This window comes from Ostrea edulis, chromosome 4 (genome assembly GCF_947568905.1).
Source record: "Ostrea edulis chromosome 4, xbOstEdul1.1, whole genome shotgun sequence".
Classification (NCBI taxonomy): domain Eukaryota; kingdom Metazoa; phylum Mollusca; class Bivalvia; order Ostreida; family Ostreidae; genus Ostrea; species Ostrea edulis.
Window position 1 is genome coordinate 19,061,899 of NC_079167.1, and position 19,929 is coordinate 19,081,827.

At 35.3% G+C, this 19,929-nt stretch overlaps 1 protein-coding gene across 4 annotated transcripts in view; it reads right to left on the reverse strand.

The window, feature by feature from the left end:
• Nucleotides 1-13,891: 13,891 nt before the first annotated feature.
• LOC125671438 (carbohydrate sulfotransferase 1-like) overlaps nt 13,892-19,929 on the reverse strand; it is an 83,480-nt gene continuing 77,442 nt past the window's right edge. For all 4 annotated transcript variants that reach the window (XM_056161249.1, XM_056161250.1, XM_056161251.1 and 1 more), the window contains 3 exons: nt 19,127-19,195; nt 17,211-17,379; nt 13,892-14,835 (listed from right to left, as the gene is read on the reverse strand). In XM_056161249.1, the coding sequence (XP_056017224.1) occupies nt 14,034-14,835; nt 17,211-17,347 (939 nt within the window). In that variant the 5' untranslated portion in view covers nt 17,348-17,379; nt 19,127-19,195 and the 3' untranslated portion in view covers nt 13,892-14,033. The remainder of the gene's footprint in view (nt 14,836-17,210; nt 17,380-19,126; nt 19,196-19,929) is intronic.

The window sequence follows — 19,929 nt, forward strand, 5'->3', positions numbered from 1 at the left end:
TTGTCACAGAAGTTGCTTATGTCCCGTAAATGTGTTATAACCCCAAGCTGCGGTCATTTGGTAAAAGGCCAACGTCACTAGTTAAACAGAAGCTTAGAAGTATTTCACTATTTCAATTTTTTGTGATGTAGAGACATTAGAGGGTCAGACGAGCTAAAAGTCTTTTCCTTGAATATTTCTGTATGAGGGAACATGCAAGTTATCAACATTTTAAAACTGAGTAAACTTTATTGTTGCTTCATGTACCAAAAAAAAAAAAAAAAAACCAACAACCGAAAAGCATGCCTTCATTTGATGTTGAAAGAAAGATTTCAAATATAGGCCTAATATTTGCGTCATTATGTATTTAGGGGGAAAATCATTCTATTCCCAGGGAAATTGAGCTTTGTTTTGATATATTATACATTAATGATATAATTTTCATTATTTAAAATATACAGCATTCAAATCGAGCCGATTTTTATCCAAGGAATGTAAAAAATATTTTCATACATAATTAACTTGGGAACGCTGTGTAAACTATCCAATTTGCAATCGTTTGGTCGGAGAGTTACCATCCTTCGCACACGATCATCAAAGAAATCCATACAGGAACTGGTTTATCAGTACTAATACACCGCGAGGTACATTCAGACTGTTTCTTATCATTGACCTTGGCTGATGACCTTGAGCCAGGCTCATGACACGTTGTCTAGTCATAATATTAACCCTTGTGCCAAGTATCTGCTTGCTGTCGTTAGCCAGGGGTTTTTGATATGCTAAAAACAGAATGATTTATCAAAAAGCCTTGGCTAGAAGATGTAGCTTCTAATGCATCCACATTACAATAATGAGTGGACACGGCGTGTGAGGGACGGACGTGACAATTCCTATATATACCCCGGCAATTCCTATATATACCCCGGCAATTCCTAAAAACATATACCCCGGCAATTTCTATATATACCCCGGCAATTTCTATATATTCCCCGGCAATTCCTATATACACATAACCCGGCAATTTCTATATATACTCCGGCAATTTCTATATATATACCCCGGCAATTCCTATATACATATACCCCCGGCAATTCCTATATATACCCCGGCAATTTCTATATACATGTATACCCTCGACAATTCCTATTCCTATATATATATATATATATATACCCCGGCAATTCCTATATACATATACCCCCGGCAATTCCTATATATACCTCGGCAATTTCTATATACATGTATACCCCGGCAATTTCTATATATACCCCGGCAATTCCTATATACATATACCCCGGCAATTCCTATATATACCCTGGCAATTCCTATACATACCCCCGGCAATTCCTATATACATATACCCCGGCAATTTCTATATATACCCCGGCAATTCCTATATACATTACCCCGGCAATTTCTATATATACCCCGGCAATTCCTATATACATATACCCCGGCAATTTCTATATACATTACCCCGGCAATTTCTATATATACCCCGGCAATTCCTATATACATATACCCCGGCAATTTCTATATATACCCCGGCAATATCTATATATAACCCGGCAATTCCTATATACATATACCCCGGCAATTTCTATATATACCCCCCCCCCCCCCAACAATTCCTATATATATAATCCGACAATTTCTATATATACCCCGGCAATTCCTATATATACCCCGACAATTCCTATATATATACCCCTTTAATTCCTATATATATACCCCTTTAATTCCTATATATACCCCCTTTAATTCCTATATCTACCCCGGCAATTCCTATATATACCCCGACATTTCCTATATATGCACCGACAATTCCTATATATATATATACCCCGACAATTCATATATATACCCCGGCAATTCCTATATATACCCCGACAATTCCTATATATATACCCGACATTTCCTACATATACACCGACAATCCCTATATATACCCCGGCAATTCCTACATACCCCGGCAATTCCTATATACCCCTGTAATTCCTATACATGTATCTACCCCGGCAATTCCTTTATATACCCCGACAATTCCTTTTTGTATATACCCCGGCAATTCCAAAATACCCCGTAAATTCCTATATAGCCCGGCAATTCCTATATATACCCTGGTAATTCCCAAATACCCTATTTCTATATACCCCGGTAATTCTTACATGTAAGTAACATTGGCAATTCCTATAATATACATGTAACCACGGCACCTCTTCTATACCTCAGTAATTGTTATATATCTCATTCATCCCCAAGATATGTAAATCATCCCGGTTATTCTAACATACCCCCAACAATTCCTATACCTTAGCAATTCCTTTATAGCCCCGGTAATTCCTATACCTTTACACTCCCAAGCAATTCCTATGCCTCTATACATTAGCAATTCCTTTATACTCCCAATAATTGCTATACCTTAGCAATTCCTTTATACCCCCAACCATTCCTATATCTCTATACCTTAGCAATTCCTTTATACCCCCGGTAATCCCTATACATTAGTAATTCCTTTATACCTCCGACAATTCCTATACCTCTAAACCTTAGCAATTCCTTTATTTCCCTGCAATATATCTATATATCCCGTTTTAATATATACCTATATATCCATGACAATCCCTATACACCATCCACTTTATTTGCGGGGGCATGTAAGAAATAAAGCCTCCGTTTGCTCATTTACTATGCAGGCCACGCAAAATCCATAGACCATAAATGAGCGTCAGTTTGTCTAATGCAATACAAAAGTACTTTTTTTCTGCAGTGACGTTACTATCGGACCTGTATACGGAATGCACCGGATCGTCGATGTAAATTAAACCCCTGTTTCCGTTCTTTATGCGTTACGCTGGCTGCCTTTGCGCCTCCATAAGTTAGAAGAGAGTACTTTGCACTTTAATTCATGATTTAGTCGACGATTCGTTCGTGATGAAAAAATTCCAAATGGGACCAAATATTGGCGTAATGTCTTCCTTGCCTGCACCTTATTATGTATTTTTCTCACACATCCTACTCAATATTCGATGTGTGTGTGTGTAATTATGTAAATTGTTATACAGAATTATCTGGGACAGCTAAACCGCTTCCGCGTAGATATTCTGATGACCTTGTAAATGACTGTATTGTAAACATTATCGACTCTTGGACTATTCCTCGGACTTTCTATATACTGTATAGACATGTTTATTATTTATTTATTTATTGACATTGAGCTAACAAATGTACTGCACGTGATATAACGCGTTATGATGATTTGTCTGTGTAACAAATGTACTGCACGTGATATAACGCGTTATGATGATTTGTCTGTGTAACAAATGTACTGCACATGATATAACGCGTTATGATGATTTGTCTGTGTAACAAATGTACTGCACGTCATATAACGCGTTATGATGATTTGTCTGTGTAACAAATGTACTGCACGTCATATAACGCGTTATGATGATTTGTCTGTGTAACAAATGTACTGCACGTGTTATATGCATGATGATTTGTCTGTGTAACATATTGTATTGTTATAATGCGTTATGATGATTTGTCTGTGTAACATATTGTATTGTTATAATGCGTTATGATGATTTGTCTGTGTAACATATTGTATTGTTATAATGCGTTATGATGATTTGTCTGTGTAACAAATGTACTGCACGTGATATAACGCGTTATGATGATTTGTCTGTGTAACAAATGTACTGCACGTCATATAACGCGTTATGATGATTTGTCTGTGTAACAAATGTACTGCACGTGTTATATACATGATGATTTCTCTGTGTAACATATTGTATTGTTATAATGCGTTATGATGATTTGTCTGTGTAACATATTGTATTGTTATAATGCGTTATGATGATTTGTCTGTGTAACAAATGTACTGCACGTGATATAACGCGTTATGATGATTTTTCTGTGTAACATATGTACTGCACGTGATATAACGCGTTATGATGATTTGTCTGTGTAACATACAGTGTATGTACTGCACGTGATATAACGCGTTATGATGATTTGTCTGTGTAACATATGTACTGCACGTGATATAACGCGTTATGATGATTTGTCTGTGTAACATATGTACTGCACGTGATATAACGCGTTATGATGATTTGTCTGTGTAACATATGTACTGCACGTGATATAACGCGTTATGATGATTTGTCTGTGTAACATATGTACTGCACGTGATATAACGCGTTATGATGATTTGTCTGTGTAACAAATGTACTGCACGTGATATAACGCGTTATGATGATTTGTCTGTGTAACAAATGTACTGCACGTGATATAACGCGTTATGATGATTTGTCTGTGAAACATATGTACTGCACATGATATAACGCGTTATGATGATTTGTCTGTGAAACATATGTACAGTACTGTACACTGTACGTGATGTAACGCGTTATGATGATTTATCTGTGTAACATAATGTACTGCACGTGATATAACACGTTATGATCATTTGTCTGTGTAACGTTTTCTGTTATTTGCTCATTGGATGCCAAAAAAAAAAATGATTTGATACTTATATTTACATATCACAAGATATAATTTGCCAGCGTCCGGTTTCGTGATAACTTTCTTTTAAATGTACATGGATTTGGAATTTTTATTAGGTAGTGTACTGAAATATTTCTCTCGAGCTAATTCCCTCTTTCAAATTCTGTAATTCGTTCCTTTAGAATAATAGATCATGTCACGGCTCTGTTTGTTTAAATTGGTCTGTCAAAGATTGTAAAACGCTTGTCTTGGCCATCACAATTCCATAAATATGTCATACCACATTCGTACACATTTTATCCATGATGAATTCACATTGCATATTACGAAATATCGATTAGAAGATATTTTCTATCCATGCGAAATGAGTGGTTTACATCGAAAAGTAATCATACAATTATTTAAATAGATAAAATGTAACGATATAACTTTTCATAGACCGTGAAATTTGGTTTGATGTGCTTGACATGTTTACAAACTAAGACACAATCTTTTAATTAAGTAACAGTTTGAAAATCCCCATATTCAACATCCACATAGAACCATTGGCTTCACAACCTTTCCAGACAGATCCAGTACGTTGGTTAGTTGTTTGTTTGACGCCTCGCAATCTAATTAAAATTAGATCTTCCATCCGCTCCCCAGTTTTCGATACGTCTACGCGACGTATCGAAAACTGGGGAGCGGATGGAAGATCTAATTTTAATTAGATTGGACGCCTCGTTGATATTTTCCACTCATATTGAGACGTCATCAGCTCTAGGTGAAGTACCACAAATTTAGTCCTATGCTTAACACCCAGAGCCATATAGTAGTAGTGAGGGTTCTTTAACGTGCCAACGTCTGCCGCGACAATGGACCTTCGTTTTGAAGGTGATGTCCGAAAGGCCCTGGATTTTCACTTCTTAATACCGAGCGAATGGCGAACAAGCAATCACTTCCTATTTTAGCGTCTTAGGTTTGATGTGACCATGGCACGAGCTAAGTTCGAAGCTACGACCTCCCGGTTACGAAGCGAACGCCCTACCATTGAGCTACCGCAACCAGAAAACAGAACTTACACGCCATATCTATATTCAACCTTCCACCAGAGTTCGTTTGCACGCAAACCAGAGAACTATGGGTAATATGTATTTACATTATGTTACCCAAACATCCCCCATTTCCCAAGTGATATTTTCGTTTGAGGAAATCAAATTGAGTCGTTGTTGAAATTGACATCATATTACACAGCATGAATTACCCTCTATTTTTCTTCATTTGTAAGATAATTATACATGTACAAGTTAAAGCATCGTACAATCAATCAAATGGGCATGCGCGTGCTTGTCACTAATCATGGCCATCGTTGCAATATTTTTAGCGATAGAAAGAACAATTTTGAACGTAAGGTTGCGGTTTAAAATCATCATTAACGGATTGTCATGTAAGGGACATCAGTAATCCCTTCTTACATAAAAGTCATTTCCCTAACCTCAGTAGTTGCAGAACGAACAACTTTGCTTCAATAATTCTTCACAAATTGTTATATAGATCTGGAAATTTCAAGAAAATAATTTTGATCCCACGAGCCAAAGGAAGACCACTCCTGCGTTTCAAAGATGTCTGCAAGAGAAATCTTAAAGCTGTAGGCATCGACCCGAGTACCTGGGAAGAAACAGCCTCCCAACACACGACTTATATGTAGTTCGACAATCAAAGAGGCTCAACAACCTGGACGCGTCACTCACAGCGCCCTCGCAGCATATTGAGGCAGGCTGCTGACAAATAAGTTGGTGTTAAAGGGGTTTACAAAGATGAAATAAATGCATTCAAGATTAAGACTGCCGGACTTCCAATGCAATTGATGTCTCGCAAAATTTTCACAATATGCTAAACACATGCCATGGATTATATTAGTTTGTTCAGAACATCATTGAATATTAGTACATGTATTATGGAGATTTCATTTATTAAATTAATGAATATAAGAACATGTACATGCAAGTGAAAACTGATTTTACAGGTGTTTGGTACTACCCTAATTATGTTTAGCAGTATAATGATTCTAATACTGAAATCACGTGAGATTCCAGCATTGGGATTTTTTGTGCCAAACTACCACCGATATTCGGCGGTTCCACTAGCAAAAAAATTAGGGACTTTTTCTCAGTTTTAATCGCCAATTAAAAGCAAAGGCTAATGAGAAATCATACTACCCTGTTTTTTCAATACTTGTATTTCATATTGGTATAGTTGATGAATTGGAACCCTAAATTAAATGCCATCCATACATGCAGGTGTTGCTGCACAAAACATGCCCTGAGCAGGTGTCCCTTTCTTGCTTTGATTTTCTTTCATATGGGCTAAATCCGCACCACCCGCACATCATCGCAGTACCGTGCAGGGGGATTAAGACACTGCACAATCAAGAACCTTGTTTGTCCTTAAAAATCTATCTTTCATATGGGGCTATCCACCTTCCCTCTGAGCTACATACCTTTTCCTGGACCCTGTAGCTTATAGTCTGAATTTCTTCAGCAACTGTTTGGTATTTGCACCCATCTACATGTATATGCTAGGCATCATGGTGACACCTACATGTTGCATATCATTTTTTTTACCATGCACTCAGCTACACTTGATGGTTGATACAGTCATGAAGTTTAATAAAACTCAGTTCGTTTTTTTCACGAAATCATCGTCAGCTGAAACCCAAGGAATCAAAGGTTATAATTGCAAATTCAAAGATTTCTCAGTTTTCTTAAACTCGGAGACAAACTAAAGACTGATGATGTGCTAAGTATCAGCTCACCTACATGTAGTACAATAGTACGGTTTCGTCAACACAGCAACTTTACATTTAGGGATTACACCATTTAAAAGGTAAGATTTCATCAGCACAGCAATTTGAACACGCAGGATTGACACAAAGCACGATTTAATTTTCACAGCAAATTAAGCAAGCAGGAATTTTTAACCACCTGTAGCTCTCCAAGAAAATATTGAGACATATCTGATCAGTCCCAATATTTTCTCAGAAAGCTACAGTTCTGCAGCTAGGACCACACTAAATACGCTAAATTCATCAACAGCAAGTAGTTTTGACATCTCGCAAGGAAATTTTATAACGGTTATGTAGATAGGAATTGTCATAGCAGCCCAGGTTTATTTTATTGCAGTGAATGTTATGTCAACCCCAGATTTGTTTGATTTTACTAGTTGTCATGGCAAACCTGGATTTGTTTGATAAAACATCTTTGTCAAGGTTCAATCAACACAGAAGTATACAGCAGTATTCATGGCTGTGCTATTTACACTAAGAAATGGGTTTCTATGCAAATATTATGAAATTGTGGCATGCCATCCTCAACAGTTTCTCCATTCGTCAGCAAAGGAACACATCCCAACAGAATACTTGAAGCACACAATCACACTAAAATCATAAATTTCTGTACTTTATAGGACATATATGAATGTCTACAAGGAGTTGAAATTTATGACATGTGTCAGGGAAAAGACAAATAGGGGAGTTGTTTAAAGAATCTTCAAGACTTAATTTTCCATTATGGATGGTAGTTTGAAAATATCTGATAATATTAGAGTCGGACAGTTCAGATGTGGAAGACGCTAACGACACAAATGTATATGTATCTTTTACTGGCAGACCACGCGGGGGTACCTTAAGGCAGGTCAAGGAAATGTTTGCCGAAATAAACCACAACGAGCAAATTGATTCAAAATGTTCTCATGTAAACACTCAAAATAGTTTTAAAAGGTTAGTCACTGTAGATTTTTTTTATCAAGGTCACAAATCCAATCCCGGATATTTCGAATAAAATAAATGACATCTCTTTCATGCCCCCGTGCTTTACATGTGTAAATTTGACTGTTGTAATGAATTCAGCTCCGCAGCTACGATTTGACAGTGACTCCTAGTGGGTTTCTAACAGATTCTTTAGAATTGCTCTAACAAAAGAAAAGACATTTTGGAAAGATTTTGGAAATTAATTTTCCTTTAGAAGAACTTAGCGTACACAGAGAACATATGTAAAATGAATGAAGAGAGAAGAAGAACGTAAGGCTATGAATAAATTATATCGATTAAAGAACATTCTCTATTCAATCACAGCTGAGACTCTTGGTTGGCGGAATTAAAAAGAAAACGTTAAAACATTTACATTTTCTAAAACCTCGGGAGTAAAATCATTGAATCAGGATTGCAGATAACGTGAGAAAAATTGAGCGTCATATAGGCCTTAAAACTGTGGCAAGTTTACAGGCCTCTCGATATAGGAATGGTTTGAAGTCGCGTAATTTTTGTCAAACTTTGTATAATTTCCGGCATGCATCACACCACTCCAAGAAAATAATTCAACCTCCAGATTGACAGTATCTACTTGTCAGATAAGTGAATTGGCCCTCAAGTATTGTTTGCACACCCATAAACAAACTCTTTGACAATTTTGTCGGTGGTTATCAGTACCCCTCTTAAAGTGAGTGTTACATTTGAAAAAGAAAACAAGCGGGAAAATATCGACCAAAATCATATTTATGAATGTGTTACTGATGTGTAATAGAACTCCAGGTATCCAAAAAAATTTCACTAAGATAGAATATTGCGGTTTTTTTTTTTTTTTTTTTTTTTTTTTTTTTTTTTTTTGCAATATGCAAGATACTAAATTAGCTCGCCGAAATATTGAATTTTATGAAACGTATATAATAATAATAATAATAATGCGTGTGTCATCAATGTTATGTTTCTACTATCACAATTCTCGGCACGATTGAAATCGTGATCTTAATCGCGGAATGGTCGTGGTGATCGTATCAAATCTTATCTAATCTTGGCGTCAGTCGTGACAATCGCGTAGATCATAGAAAAATTTTGGCTGTCAAATTTTTTTCTAATACCAACACGATTAATTTTCAGTCGTTATATAATCGTATTACATCGTAACAAAACGTTACATATCGCATCTAATTGTGCTCCCAAATCGTGATGATCTCATCGTTTACAAGATAAACACCACGCTATGCTGGCCGGCCTGGGATGTGTTGCGATGTCCCACAATCTGTCATGATAGTTATGATATAAGAATACAATGATGCTGCAAATGTCATGTTGTCATCAACCTCAACTTCCGCCATTCTCAGTGGTTATGGGTTGTATTGATCACTTTCTAGATGTTTAAAAAATAATGAAGTCAATGATCAGTCGGGCTGCACATATACCCCTCGGGGCCAATCTTAGCTCAAACAGTGATCATCCTCAATCCTGATCGTGAAAGACGCCGCTATCACAATCGCATCCAATCGCAACATACATGTAGCGCATCGATTCATGATTAGCGTATCGTAATGCATACGAACGTATCTGCACGTACATGCATGACCGTCGAAAATCGGGGACCCGGATCGTCATGATCGTATGAGATTGAGGTCCAGTCCTAAACTTGATCGGGACAATCTTATCAGAGCGTATGCGATCGGATCTGAACGGTGTTTAGTTCGCGTCACCTGAAATTTATCTATCGTGACCTTACTGTATCAAAACGCAATAAATCATGCAAGAACGTATTAACTCGCAAAACGTGAAATTCAAAAAAAACTTCCGCGATCAACTACGAATAGTCAATTGTGTCGTTTGTAACGGATCACACGACAGTGGGTACGTAGCATAAAAAAACTTTATAAATGAACTACATGTATGTCATGAATTCGTACCCCTATATAAAATTTCCCAGTATATACGAACATCCAAAGCAAATTTAGTGAGTTTATATGCTACAAGTCAAAATTATTAACTTGTTACATACGAAATATGGATTTAAGGGGGGTGGGTGGGTGGGTGGTGGTGGTGGTGGTTTAGTTCACTTGTTAATTCTAAAAGTTCTTAAAGAGATTGGGGGAGGGTATAATACTGGGTTCAATTAGTTTTGAAAAGTAAAATTATGAATGATATTTAAAACAAAACATTAGCATAGAATTTAACAGTTTGCTGATTTAAATTGAAATCTTTAAAATCTACATTTTCCTCCGAATTTGTTGTTTATAACATGTAGTTTGATGAAAACTAATGGATTTTCTGACTGAGGTAGAAGACACCACAGAATCCTTAACATCTGCTTCATACTCAGAAATGTTATTGAAAATAGATATTAATGACAAACTAACAACTCAGCTTTATGACAAACATGATGATTTCAGCTTCTCCTTCGTCAACTTTCCATATTTATGTAGCAATACCCCACAATCACCTGCATATGGTGTTTATATCTCTCAACTGATTCGATACACAAGAGCATGTACTGCGTATAGTCACTTTTTGAATCGAGGCAGGCTACTGACAAGTAAGTTCATGTTACAAAATTTCAACAGTCTCGTTTAAAGTCAGCATTTCACAAATTCTATGATCGTTATGACGATTTAGTTCACCAATACAACCCGTCATTGAGTCAAATGCTGTCTGGCGTGTTTCATACCAATTGTTGGCCGTTCTTGGAACACTGATTCTGACTATGGATTATCAAGATATAGGACTCACGGCAGATGTGATCGGTAGACAGGGGATGCTCATTCCTCCTAGGCACCTGATCCCACCTCTGGTATATATCCAGGGCTCTGTGTTTGCCCAACTCTCCAATTTGTATTCCTTATAGGAGTTATGAGATTGATCACTGTTCGTTAGCTTCACCTTTTCATGATTCTCTAACTGCTGAAGCGCATTGACGCCATCTATCAACTTTTGATCAAAGGGATTTTCATTGCCATTACTTTTTAATTGCATATATTTTATAATACATCGTGTATGTAAATTCTAATTCACCCGATTGATTGATTGTATATTGTTTAACGTCCCTCTCGATAATATTTCACTCATACGGAGACGTCAATCGCTATATGTACAAGACTGAATTTAAAACATAACATATACACAAATAGAGAAAAAGAGCTTCGAAAGAGTTGCATTAAACACTTTCATTTTAGTTATCAATTTATCGATGTTCATGACATATTTACCCATCCACAGTAATATCTCTATGTAACATTTTTTTATATTACCCTTTGCATAATGTATACCATCAACACATGTGATAAAAAATGGAGTTGTGTGTTTTTCATCCCCTACATTTTCTGTTGGAATTTCCAACTGTTATAGAAGAGACGCACTATATCTATCAAGATTAGTACGCACATTGTTCACAACTACTTCGCATTAATGAGGAAATGGCTATCATTACAATTGGTAAAGATATCGAAAGTAAAAAGATTGGAAATGCAAATAAATGAATTTTTTTCTCACCTATAGTAAATCAGCGCAAATTAAAGAGTGTAAAATGACACTGGAATTAGATACAACATACATAAAATTCACGAATTTGCACAATTGATTCAAAATGTTCTCATGTAAACACTCAAAATAGTTTTAAAAGGTTAGTAGTTTCCTCCCCTGTGTAGTACTGATTTTAAAGTCTGTACAATTTACAACATTAATATGAGCAAGAGTCAAAGGGCCTAAAGAAAGGAGGGATTATAATATAAATCCGTTTATACCCGAACAGCAATTTATGCTTTTTAAAATGGTGTAAAAGAAGGCACCATTTTGTGGGTTTTTTCTTTGCACAACATGGGAAATTATAAGCTCTGTAGAGCCTTTATCTGACATATATTATTAGTAAAAATGCATATAATTATTTCGATATACAACAAACTTCACGTGTATTAAAACATCTACATGTCACAGTTTCACGTGTCAATATATCAACATGGACACCACAAATACATTAAGGTAGTGCCAAGCAGGTAAGGAAAAAAATTCTTGAGTATTTTTTTTTTCAATTGCATAACTTTTTATATTAAAAATTATATTAAACTATATCTGTTTACAAAATCTAAAAGAAATTTGTGACCTGTAGATTTTTTTTTTATCAAGGTCACAAATCCAATCCCGGATATTTCGAATAAAATAAATGACATCTCTTTCATGCCCCCGTGCTTTACATGTGTAAATTTGACTGTTGTAATTAATTCAGTTCCGCAGCTACGATTTGACAGTGACTCCTAGTGGGTTTCTAACAGATTCTTTAGAATTGCTCTAACAAAAGAAAAGACATTTTGGAAAGATTTTGGAAATTAATTTTCCTTTAAAAGAACTTAGCGTACATAGAGAACATATGTAAAATGTATGTAGAGAGAAGAAAAACGTAAGTCTATGAATAAATTATATCGATTAAAGAACATTCTCTATTCAATCACAGCTGAGACTCTTGGTTGGCGGAATTAAAAAGAAAACGTTGAAACATTTACATTTTCTAAAACCTCGGGAATAAAATCATTGAATCAGGATTACAGATAACGTGAGAAAAATTGAGCGTCATATAGGCCTTAAAACTGTGGCAAGTTTACAGGCCCATCGATATAGGAATGGTTTGAAGTCGCGTGATATTTGTCAAACTTTGTATAATTTCCGGCATGCATCACACCACTCCAAGAAAATAATTCAACCTCCAGATTGACAGTATCTACTTGTCAGATAAGTGAATTGACCCTCAAGTATTGTTTGCACACTCATAAACAAACTCTTTGACAATTTTGTCGGTGGTTATCAGTACCCCTCTTAAAGTGAGTGTTACATTTGAAAAAAAAAAAACAAGCGGGAAAATATCGACCAAAATCATATTTATGAATGTGTTACTGATGTGTAATAGAACTCCAGGTATCCAAAAAAAATTCACAAAGATAGAATATTGCAATTTTTTTGTTTTTTTTTTTTTGTTTTTTTTTTTTCCATTATGCAAGATACTAAATTAGTTCGCCTAAATATTGAATTTTATGAAACGTATATAATAATAATAATGCGTGTGTCATCAATGTTATGTTTCTACTATCACAATTCTTGGCACGATTGAAATCGTGATCTTAATCGCGGAATGATCGTGGTGATCGTATTAAATCTTATCTAATCTTGGCGTCAGTCGTGACAATCGCGTGATCATAGAAAAATTTTGACTGTCAAATTTTTTTCTAATACCAACACGATTAATTTTCAGTCGTTATATAATCGTATTACATCGTAACAAACTTTTAAACACTTTCATTTTAGTTATCAATTTATCGATGTTCATGACATATTTACCCATCTACAGTAATATCTCTATGTAACATTTTTTTATATTACCCTTTGCATAATGTATACCATCAACACATGTGATAAAAAATGGAATTGTGTTTTTTTCATCCCCTACATTTTCTGTTGGAATTTCCAACTGTTATAGAAGTCTGTACAATTTATAACATTAATATGAGCAAGAGTCAAAGGGCTAAAGAGAGGAAATCAGCGCATATTAAAGAGTGTAAAATGACACTGGAATTAGATACAACATACATACAACATACATAAAATTCACGAATTTTCAAGAAATATAAAAAAAATTCTTTATTGTGATTTTACACATTAAAAAGAGGTTTGGTGGATCAATGTAGGTAGGTCCGAACGTCAAGTGCCTATGGTCAATCATCTTTTTAAAAAAAAAAAAATGAGATTCTTTTCACAGAGTATGCATCTAGACTGTGGTTTCGGTAGGAAGCCACGAAACGCGTGTTATGTTTAGTGTATCATATTCTAAGTTCTGATATCCTAATTGTGAATACAATAAAGAACAGTGATAATCAATGATTTCTAAAGTTTGTTCTTGAATAACAGACATCCATCTATATGCGTTTGAAATCGCTTTCCCTCGATCCGTGCAGTAGTGACATTTTTTAGAGGGTCCGTTAAATATCCTCTGCACGTATTTTTTGACATTTTCTGTATATCTGACACCAAGAAATGAATATATTTGTAGTACAACGATATGCGGATTTTGACATAAATTCTCATATATAACACGCATCATTCTATCTTGATGGCAACGTTCTAATTCACTAAAAACGGCCAAATCCGAAGAAATACAGTTACACAAATCTTTAGCTGACGTAGACAATTCAGAGCTGTCGTTTAAATGTTGTTCAAACCTCGAGTTTACTGTACCTCGTGGGTCTCGTATCAAGTGAACAATCCTCAGATTAGGAAGCCATTTTAAAAGTATTCCCGCCATGGATACCGAAATTCGAATGGTTTTTATTGTTCTAGATTTTGCGTTTCTACACCGTTCATTTAACAATGCAGTGCAATTCTTCACAATTTGTATCCGACTTTGGTTGTGATTTTGCTTTATACAGTCGTTATACTTCTTATGTTCTGGTGTGAATATTCTTAGAAAAGGATCTGTCAGAGAAATCAAATCGATGTGATCAAAGTTGCAGGTAAACCAATGGTAAAGCAGCTCTGTATATACCGCGTAGTGATCCGGGGTTAAAATTGATCTGGAAAATAAAACAAAATCACACGACATTTACATATTACAGCATTTATTCAATAATTACATTTGCATCGTTTCTCATAATTTACCAATTGTTTGTTTAGAATTCAAGCTTTATAATCATTTAGGTATCTTTAAATATTAGAGAAAAAAAAATCCTTTCGGAGAATAAGGAATATTGGAACCATTATTTTGTCTCCGGCGCAATTTGATATTTAGTATGTCCAACGAGATTTCGTTTTGTGCGTTAACTTGGGCAACTTTTCAGTAAAAAACAACACGTATGAGATTTACAATATAGTGAGTTCAGACACTTAATGTCGGTTTTGAAATTGGACGGGTGGGGCAAACGAAGAATAAAGAAGGTGTCGCACGTCTCATGTTAATTTCCCTAAAGGTGTTGCATGAAATATCGAAAAATTTAAGTTATTCAAACATATCATAAAACCAATTGGAACGCATGTCTTGATTCAATGATTTTTGAAAATAAGTTTAAAAGACGTGTATTGACAAAATTAGCCAAAATATTTCGAGTTTAAATCAAGCAATAAGCGATTTCTATGATTTTTAGCGTTAAAATGGAGGGGTATCCCCGAATTTCAGAAAAACTGCCTCCGTGAAACAAGATAAAGTTAGCATGAACATGTTCTTCGAGTTTTCCTCTAAAAAGCTGTCGCTTTGAAATTTTGTTTTACGAGGGCATTTTTTTTTTTTTTTTTTTTTTTTTTGAAAATTAAAAAAAAAATCGAAACGACTTCACAGGTAATATTTTCAACTTCACCTGTACGTTAATTTTCCTTAGTAATGTATGGGCTACTGCGTGGTTCAGTGGGTAAGGTCGTCGACTCTTATATGTAAAGATGTTTTCTATTTTTAAAACGACCAGGTTCGACTCCCTCACGAACACACATTTTTTTTTCATATTACGTTTTCCATCTAGATTTTTTTTTCTTAATTGAAACACGATTCTAGTTTTTATAAATGTTTCATGTCAAATCTCTGTTTATTACCATGTGCCGAGTTTGAAATAAGCTTCTAACCTGGGCACTGTTTAGTTTGTGAATAGGGCGTCAACAAACATGCCGAATACTGCACGCAATACCTGTGTTTTAATAGTCTAGACTGCTAACGAGAACTTGTATATTTTTCTGAATGAAAGTTGTTGACAAAGGCATGGTGCCTTTTACGAAAATCCGTTGTGAACTATGCAAAGCTTTGGAAGAAAAACTTTAAGGCCAAAGAAGGTAAATAACCGTTAAACAGTTTGAGTTTATATGTATTCCAGTAGCAAATTGCTATGTTGAATCATTTTTTACAGGTGTATGTACTTCGAATAATGTTAAACTTTATAAATGCGTATTAAACTTCCCATATTTTGTTTTGTGGTCAGAGTCATGTACAGTTGCCAATTGTTGGTTGTACAAAATAATACGAGTATAAGAGCTTCTGGACTGTAGTAGTATAGAATATTAAATATTTGATACACTCGCAACATGTAACCGTATGCATTGTATCTGATACTCAGAAAAAAAGAAGACAATTTGATTTTCACGATTTCAAAAATGATCTTTAAATTATATGTATAATATAATGACACATAAAATGCTAGGCTTGTCCCTAGTACTGGGGAATCCTTCAGGTATTTAAATGGCAAATACGCAATGAGTATAAATATGAATGAAGGTCAGTTCTACGTCACGAGTGCTGGCACGGGGCTCCGATTAGGGAAAATTCCCGCTCCCTCTTTACCTTCATATCTGTCTGAAAATGCCTACATAGTAAAAAAAAAAAAAAAAAAAAAAAAAAGATTTCTGCCCAAACCTTAAAATCGTGAGGGGAAGGAGAGGGTGCTGTCGTTCAGTACACTCGGTACACGAGTTCAATTTATCGGTTCAACCTAGCACCGTGTATTTCCACTACCGTTCATTACTATTATAAAAAAAGTGCCCAGCTAATAAATCAATCTCTGCATTTAAAATCATCCATATACATTAGACGAAATATACGATACTGTGAATTTTATTTTGTGTAGTCCTCTGTAACCAAACATAAGAAAATGAATTTAATAACTGATGTATTTTGGTACTAGGATATTCGTTTGTAATATTCTGAAAAAATAATCTTCAAATCGAGCAGATATTTACTCGTATACATCAGAAATGAATCTTCTTTTAGCCATCATAATTTGTACAATGTACTGTATAAACAAGAGTTGCCCAAGTGACGCATAATTTTCGTAGCTTCTCTTTTTAAAATTTTATAGTTCCAGTATCCATGTATTATTTCAACGTTATGGCCAAGTTTAAAGTTAATATTTGCATTGTGAACAAATGATATCCACGTGAAAAAACAAACACAAAACGAATTCGCAAAACCTACCGGTTTGTTCCATTTAAGTATTGTGTTGTGTTGAACTTCCGTCCAGCTTGTGATAAACCGTGTAAAGGTTCAAAGATGTAGAAATCACCTTCTGTATGACGTAAGATGTCACCTGTCAAGGACGATCCGCCCCTCATATAACCTACTATCAGTCTCAGTGGTGTCGTGTCTATTGCATTATACACATAACTGTATAAAACACTAATGCCATTACATGTACATAACAATTATACTGTTCAAAACATGTGCTAATGCATTAGAAATTGGCTCACATATGGTTAATTCTTGGCACACTGATTTTTAACTACGGATATCTCCGTTTACCTGATCAAAATGTAGGGCTTACGGCGGGTGTGACCGGTCGACAGGGGATGCTTACTCCTCTTAGACACCTGATCCCACCTCTAGTATATCCAGGGTCCGTGTTTGCATTGCTTATAGGAGTTATGAGATTGATCACTGTTCATTGTCTTCACCTTACATATACACTTTCTGACATTAGACAGTTGCTTCTTCAACAAAATTGGAAAAAGGAAATAGTCATAGCTAGTGATCAGTCATCCGAAAAATTACTTTGTTAAACACCACTCTGATTCCACGTACAAGTACTCGGAAGTCGAAATTTAAAAAAAATATGCTGGAGAACCTCATTGACAACATCTTCGTAGTCTTTGGTATTCAGGTCTCCAACAGTGTATTGGAATCCCTATGGGCACTATTGTGCTCCTTTGTTAGCTGACCTGTTTTTATATTATTTGAAGCAGAATTTATTCAAAAGCTTCTATATGAGAAGGAAATATTTCTTGCTGTGGCCTTCAACTGGACATTTAGATCGACTACGTTTTATCTTTTAACAATCACGAAGGCGAATCACGTGAATGTGGCATGACCAATATCCCGGAAAAATAACGACAAAAGTCATCTCAAGGGAAAATTCTAACGAATAAGTAACACCTTTATCAATAATGAATAGTCACATAACTTTTGCTTTGATTTTGTAAAATTAAAAATGATGCATGTAACATTATTTTCATGACTTGAAAAGTACCTTCCATTGGTAAAGCTAAATATAATTAGTTTGGAAATTCAGATAACAAGCAAAAGCTAAGTAAATGAGAAAAATCAAAAGCAACTACACATTTATGAACAATTTATTTTCACCTTCATAATTCAAAACTGCAAAATAGCTAAAGGTTGAAAGATATTGGCAACTCTTGTCTGCAGAGCCATTTTTATTTTGCAGGAGTTTGTCTTAAAAATGAAAATCTGATGTATTTTGCAAGATAAACATATGATGCACAAGAAGTTCTTTACATGTGAATTTGATAAAATCTATCAGTGACCTATGACAGTACAGTTGAGTCTATGACATAGATTGAAGTTGAAATAAATCGGTGTTGACTGAATGTGTGTGTGAGAGAGAGTCTTGTCAAGTTTTTAAAACTATTGCTAGTAAATTAGTCCTATAAAGGTTCAATTTTCATTTTTAAAATCCTATTTTTTGTCATATTTTCTGGGGAGGGGATCCCATTTTCCCTATGTTTCTGAAGCCAAAAGTTGCTTTGACCCATAGTTTTATTGAGAATGGATATTAAGGGTAAACTAACAACTCAACTTTATGACAAACGGGATGATTTCAGCTTATCCATCGTCAATTTCCCATATCTATGTACTATGTAGCAACATTCCATTATCACCTGAATATGGTGTTTATATCTCTCAACTGATTCGATACACAAGAGCTTGTTCTGCGTATTATCAGTTTTTTTAATCGAGGCAGGCTACTGACAAACAACAAAATGGAATATTGCTACATGGGCATTCATACAACACTTGTAACGTATTATATCAATGAAATAGAGGTGTGTGCTGGGAAAATAGAAATCTGTTAATAAAGCTGGCTAATTGATGCATACCTGGTGTGGAAGCAGGCTTCGTTGATGATGAACATAATAGACTATTGTGAAGAATGGACCATACTTTATCTGCAAATTCAATACCATTATTATTAATATTATCAAACTATTTAGGATGAAATTTGATCTATATAGGTGTGCAGATGCAGAATCAAAATACATGTACTAAACTTCTATTAACATATCAGGAAAATGACATCAGTTCAAATCCATGGAAGATTAAGATTACATTTTGTTTTAAGATCACAATATTAAAGACCGTATGAATGTGACCTTTATTGTGGTGTTATAAAATTGTCTGAGTTTGAATGAACAACAGGGTGGGGGGGGGGGGTGGGGGTGGGGGGTGGGGGGTCCCTGTGTCTTCGATCGACTTAATGACCTCTGACCTCTATTGCGTGGAACACGGCCCAAAGAGAGTGAAATCCTAAACTCAGGTGAATAAATACAGGTATCGAGGGGTACTCTGAAAGGTGTTTGACTAGAGGGGTCCTCTACAGCAAGGATGAAATAACAGCGGCTCACAATCGTCTGCAAAAAAGATTCAAGGTAAGACTTACGATTATCCCAAGCCATGTGGTAGAATGTTTTGAAAGGTAATTGCACCGTCAAACTCTCTGATGGCTACAAATTGTCAACTCGTAGATTTCAGTCGGATTTAACTTTTCATCTCTAGATCTACAGACAACACGTGGTTCAATTCTCCATATTTTTCTCGACTTGCATTTTCCCATACTATGAGATATCATATGATATTCTTTAAATGAATTCCTTTTGTTTTCTATTTGCACTACTTAACGAGC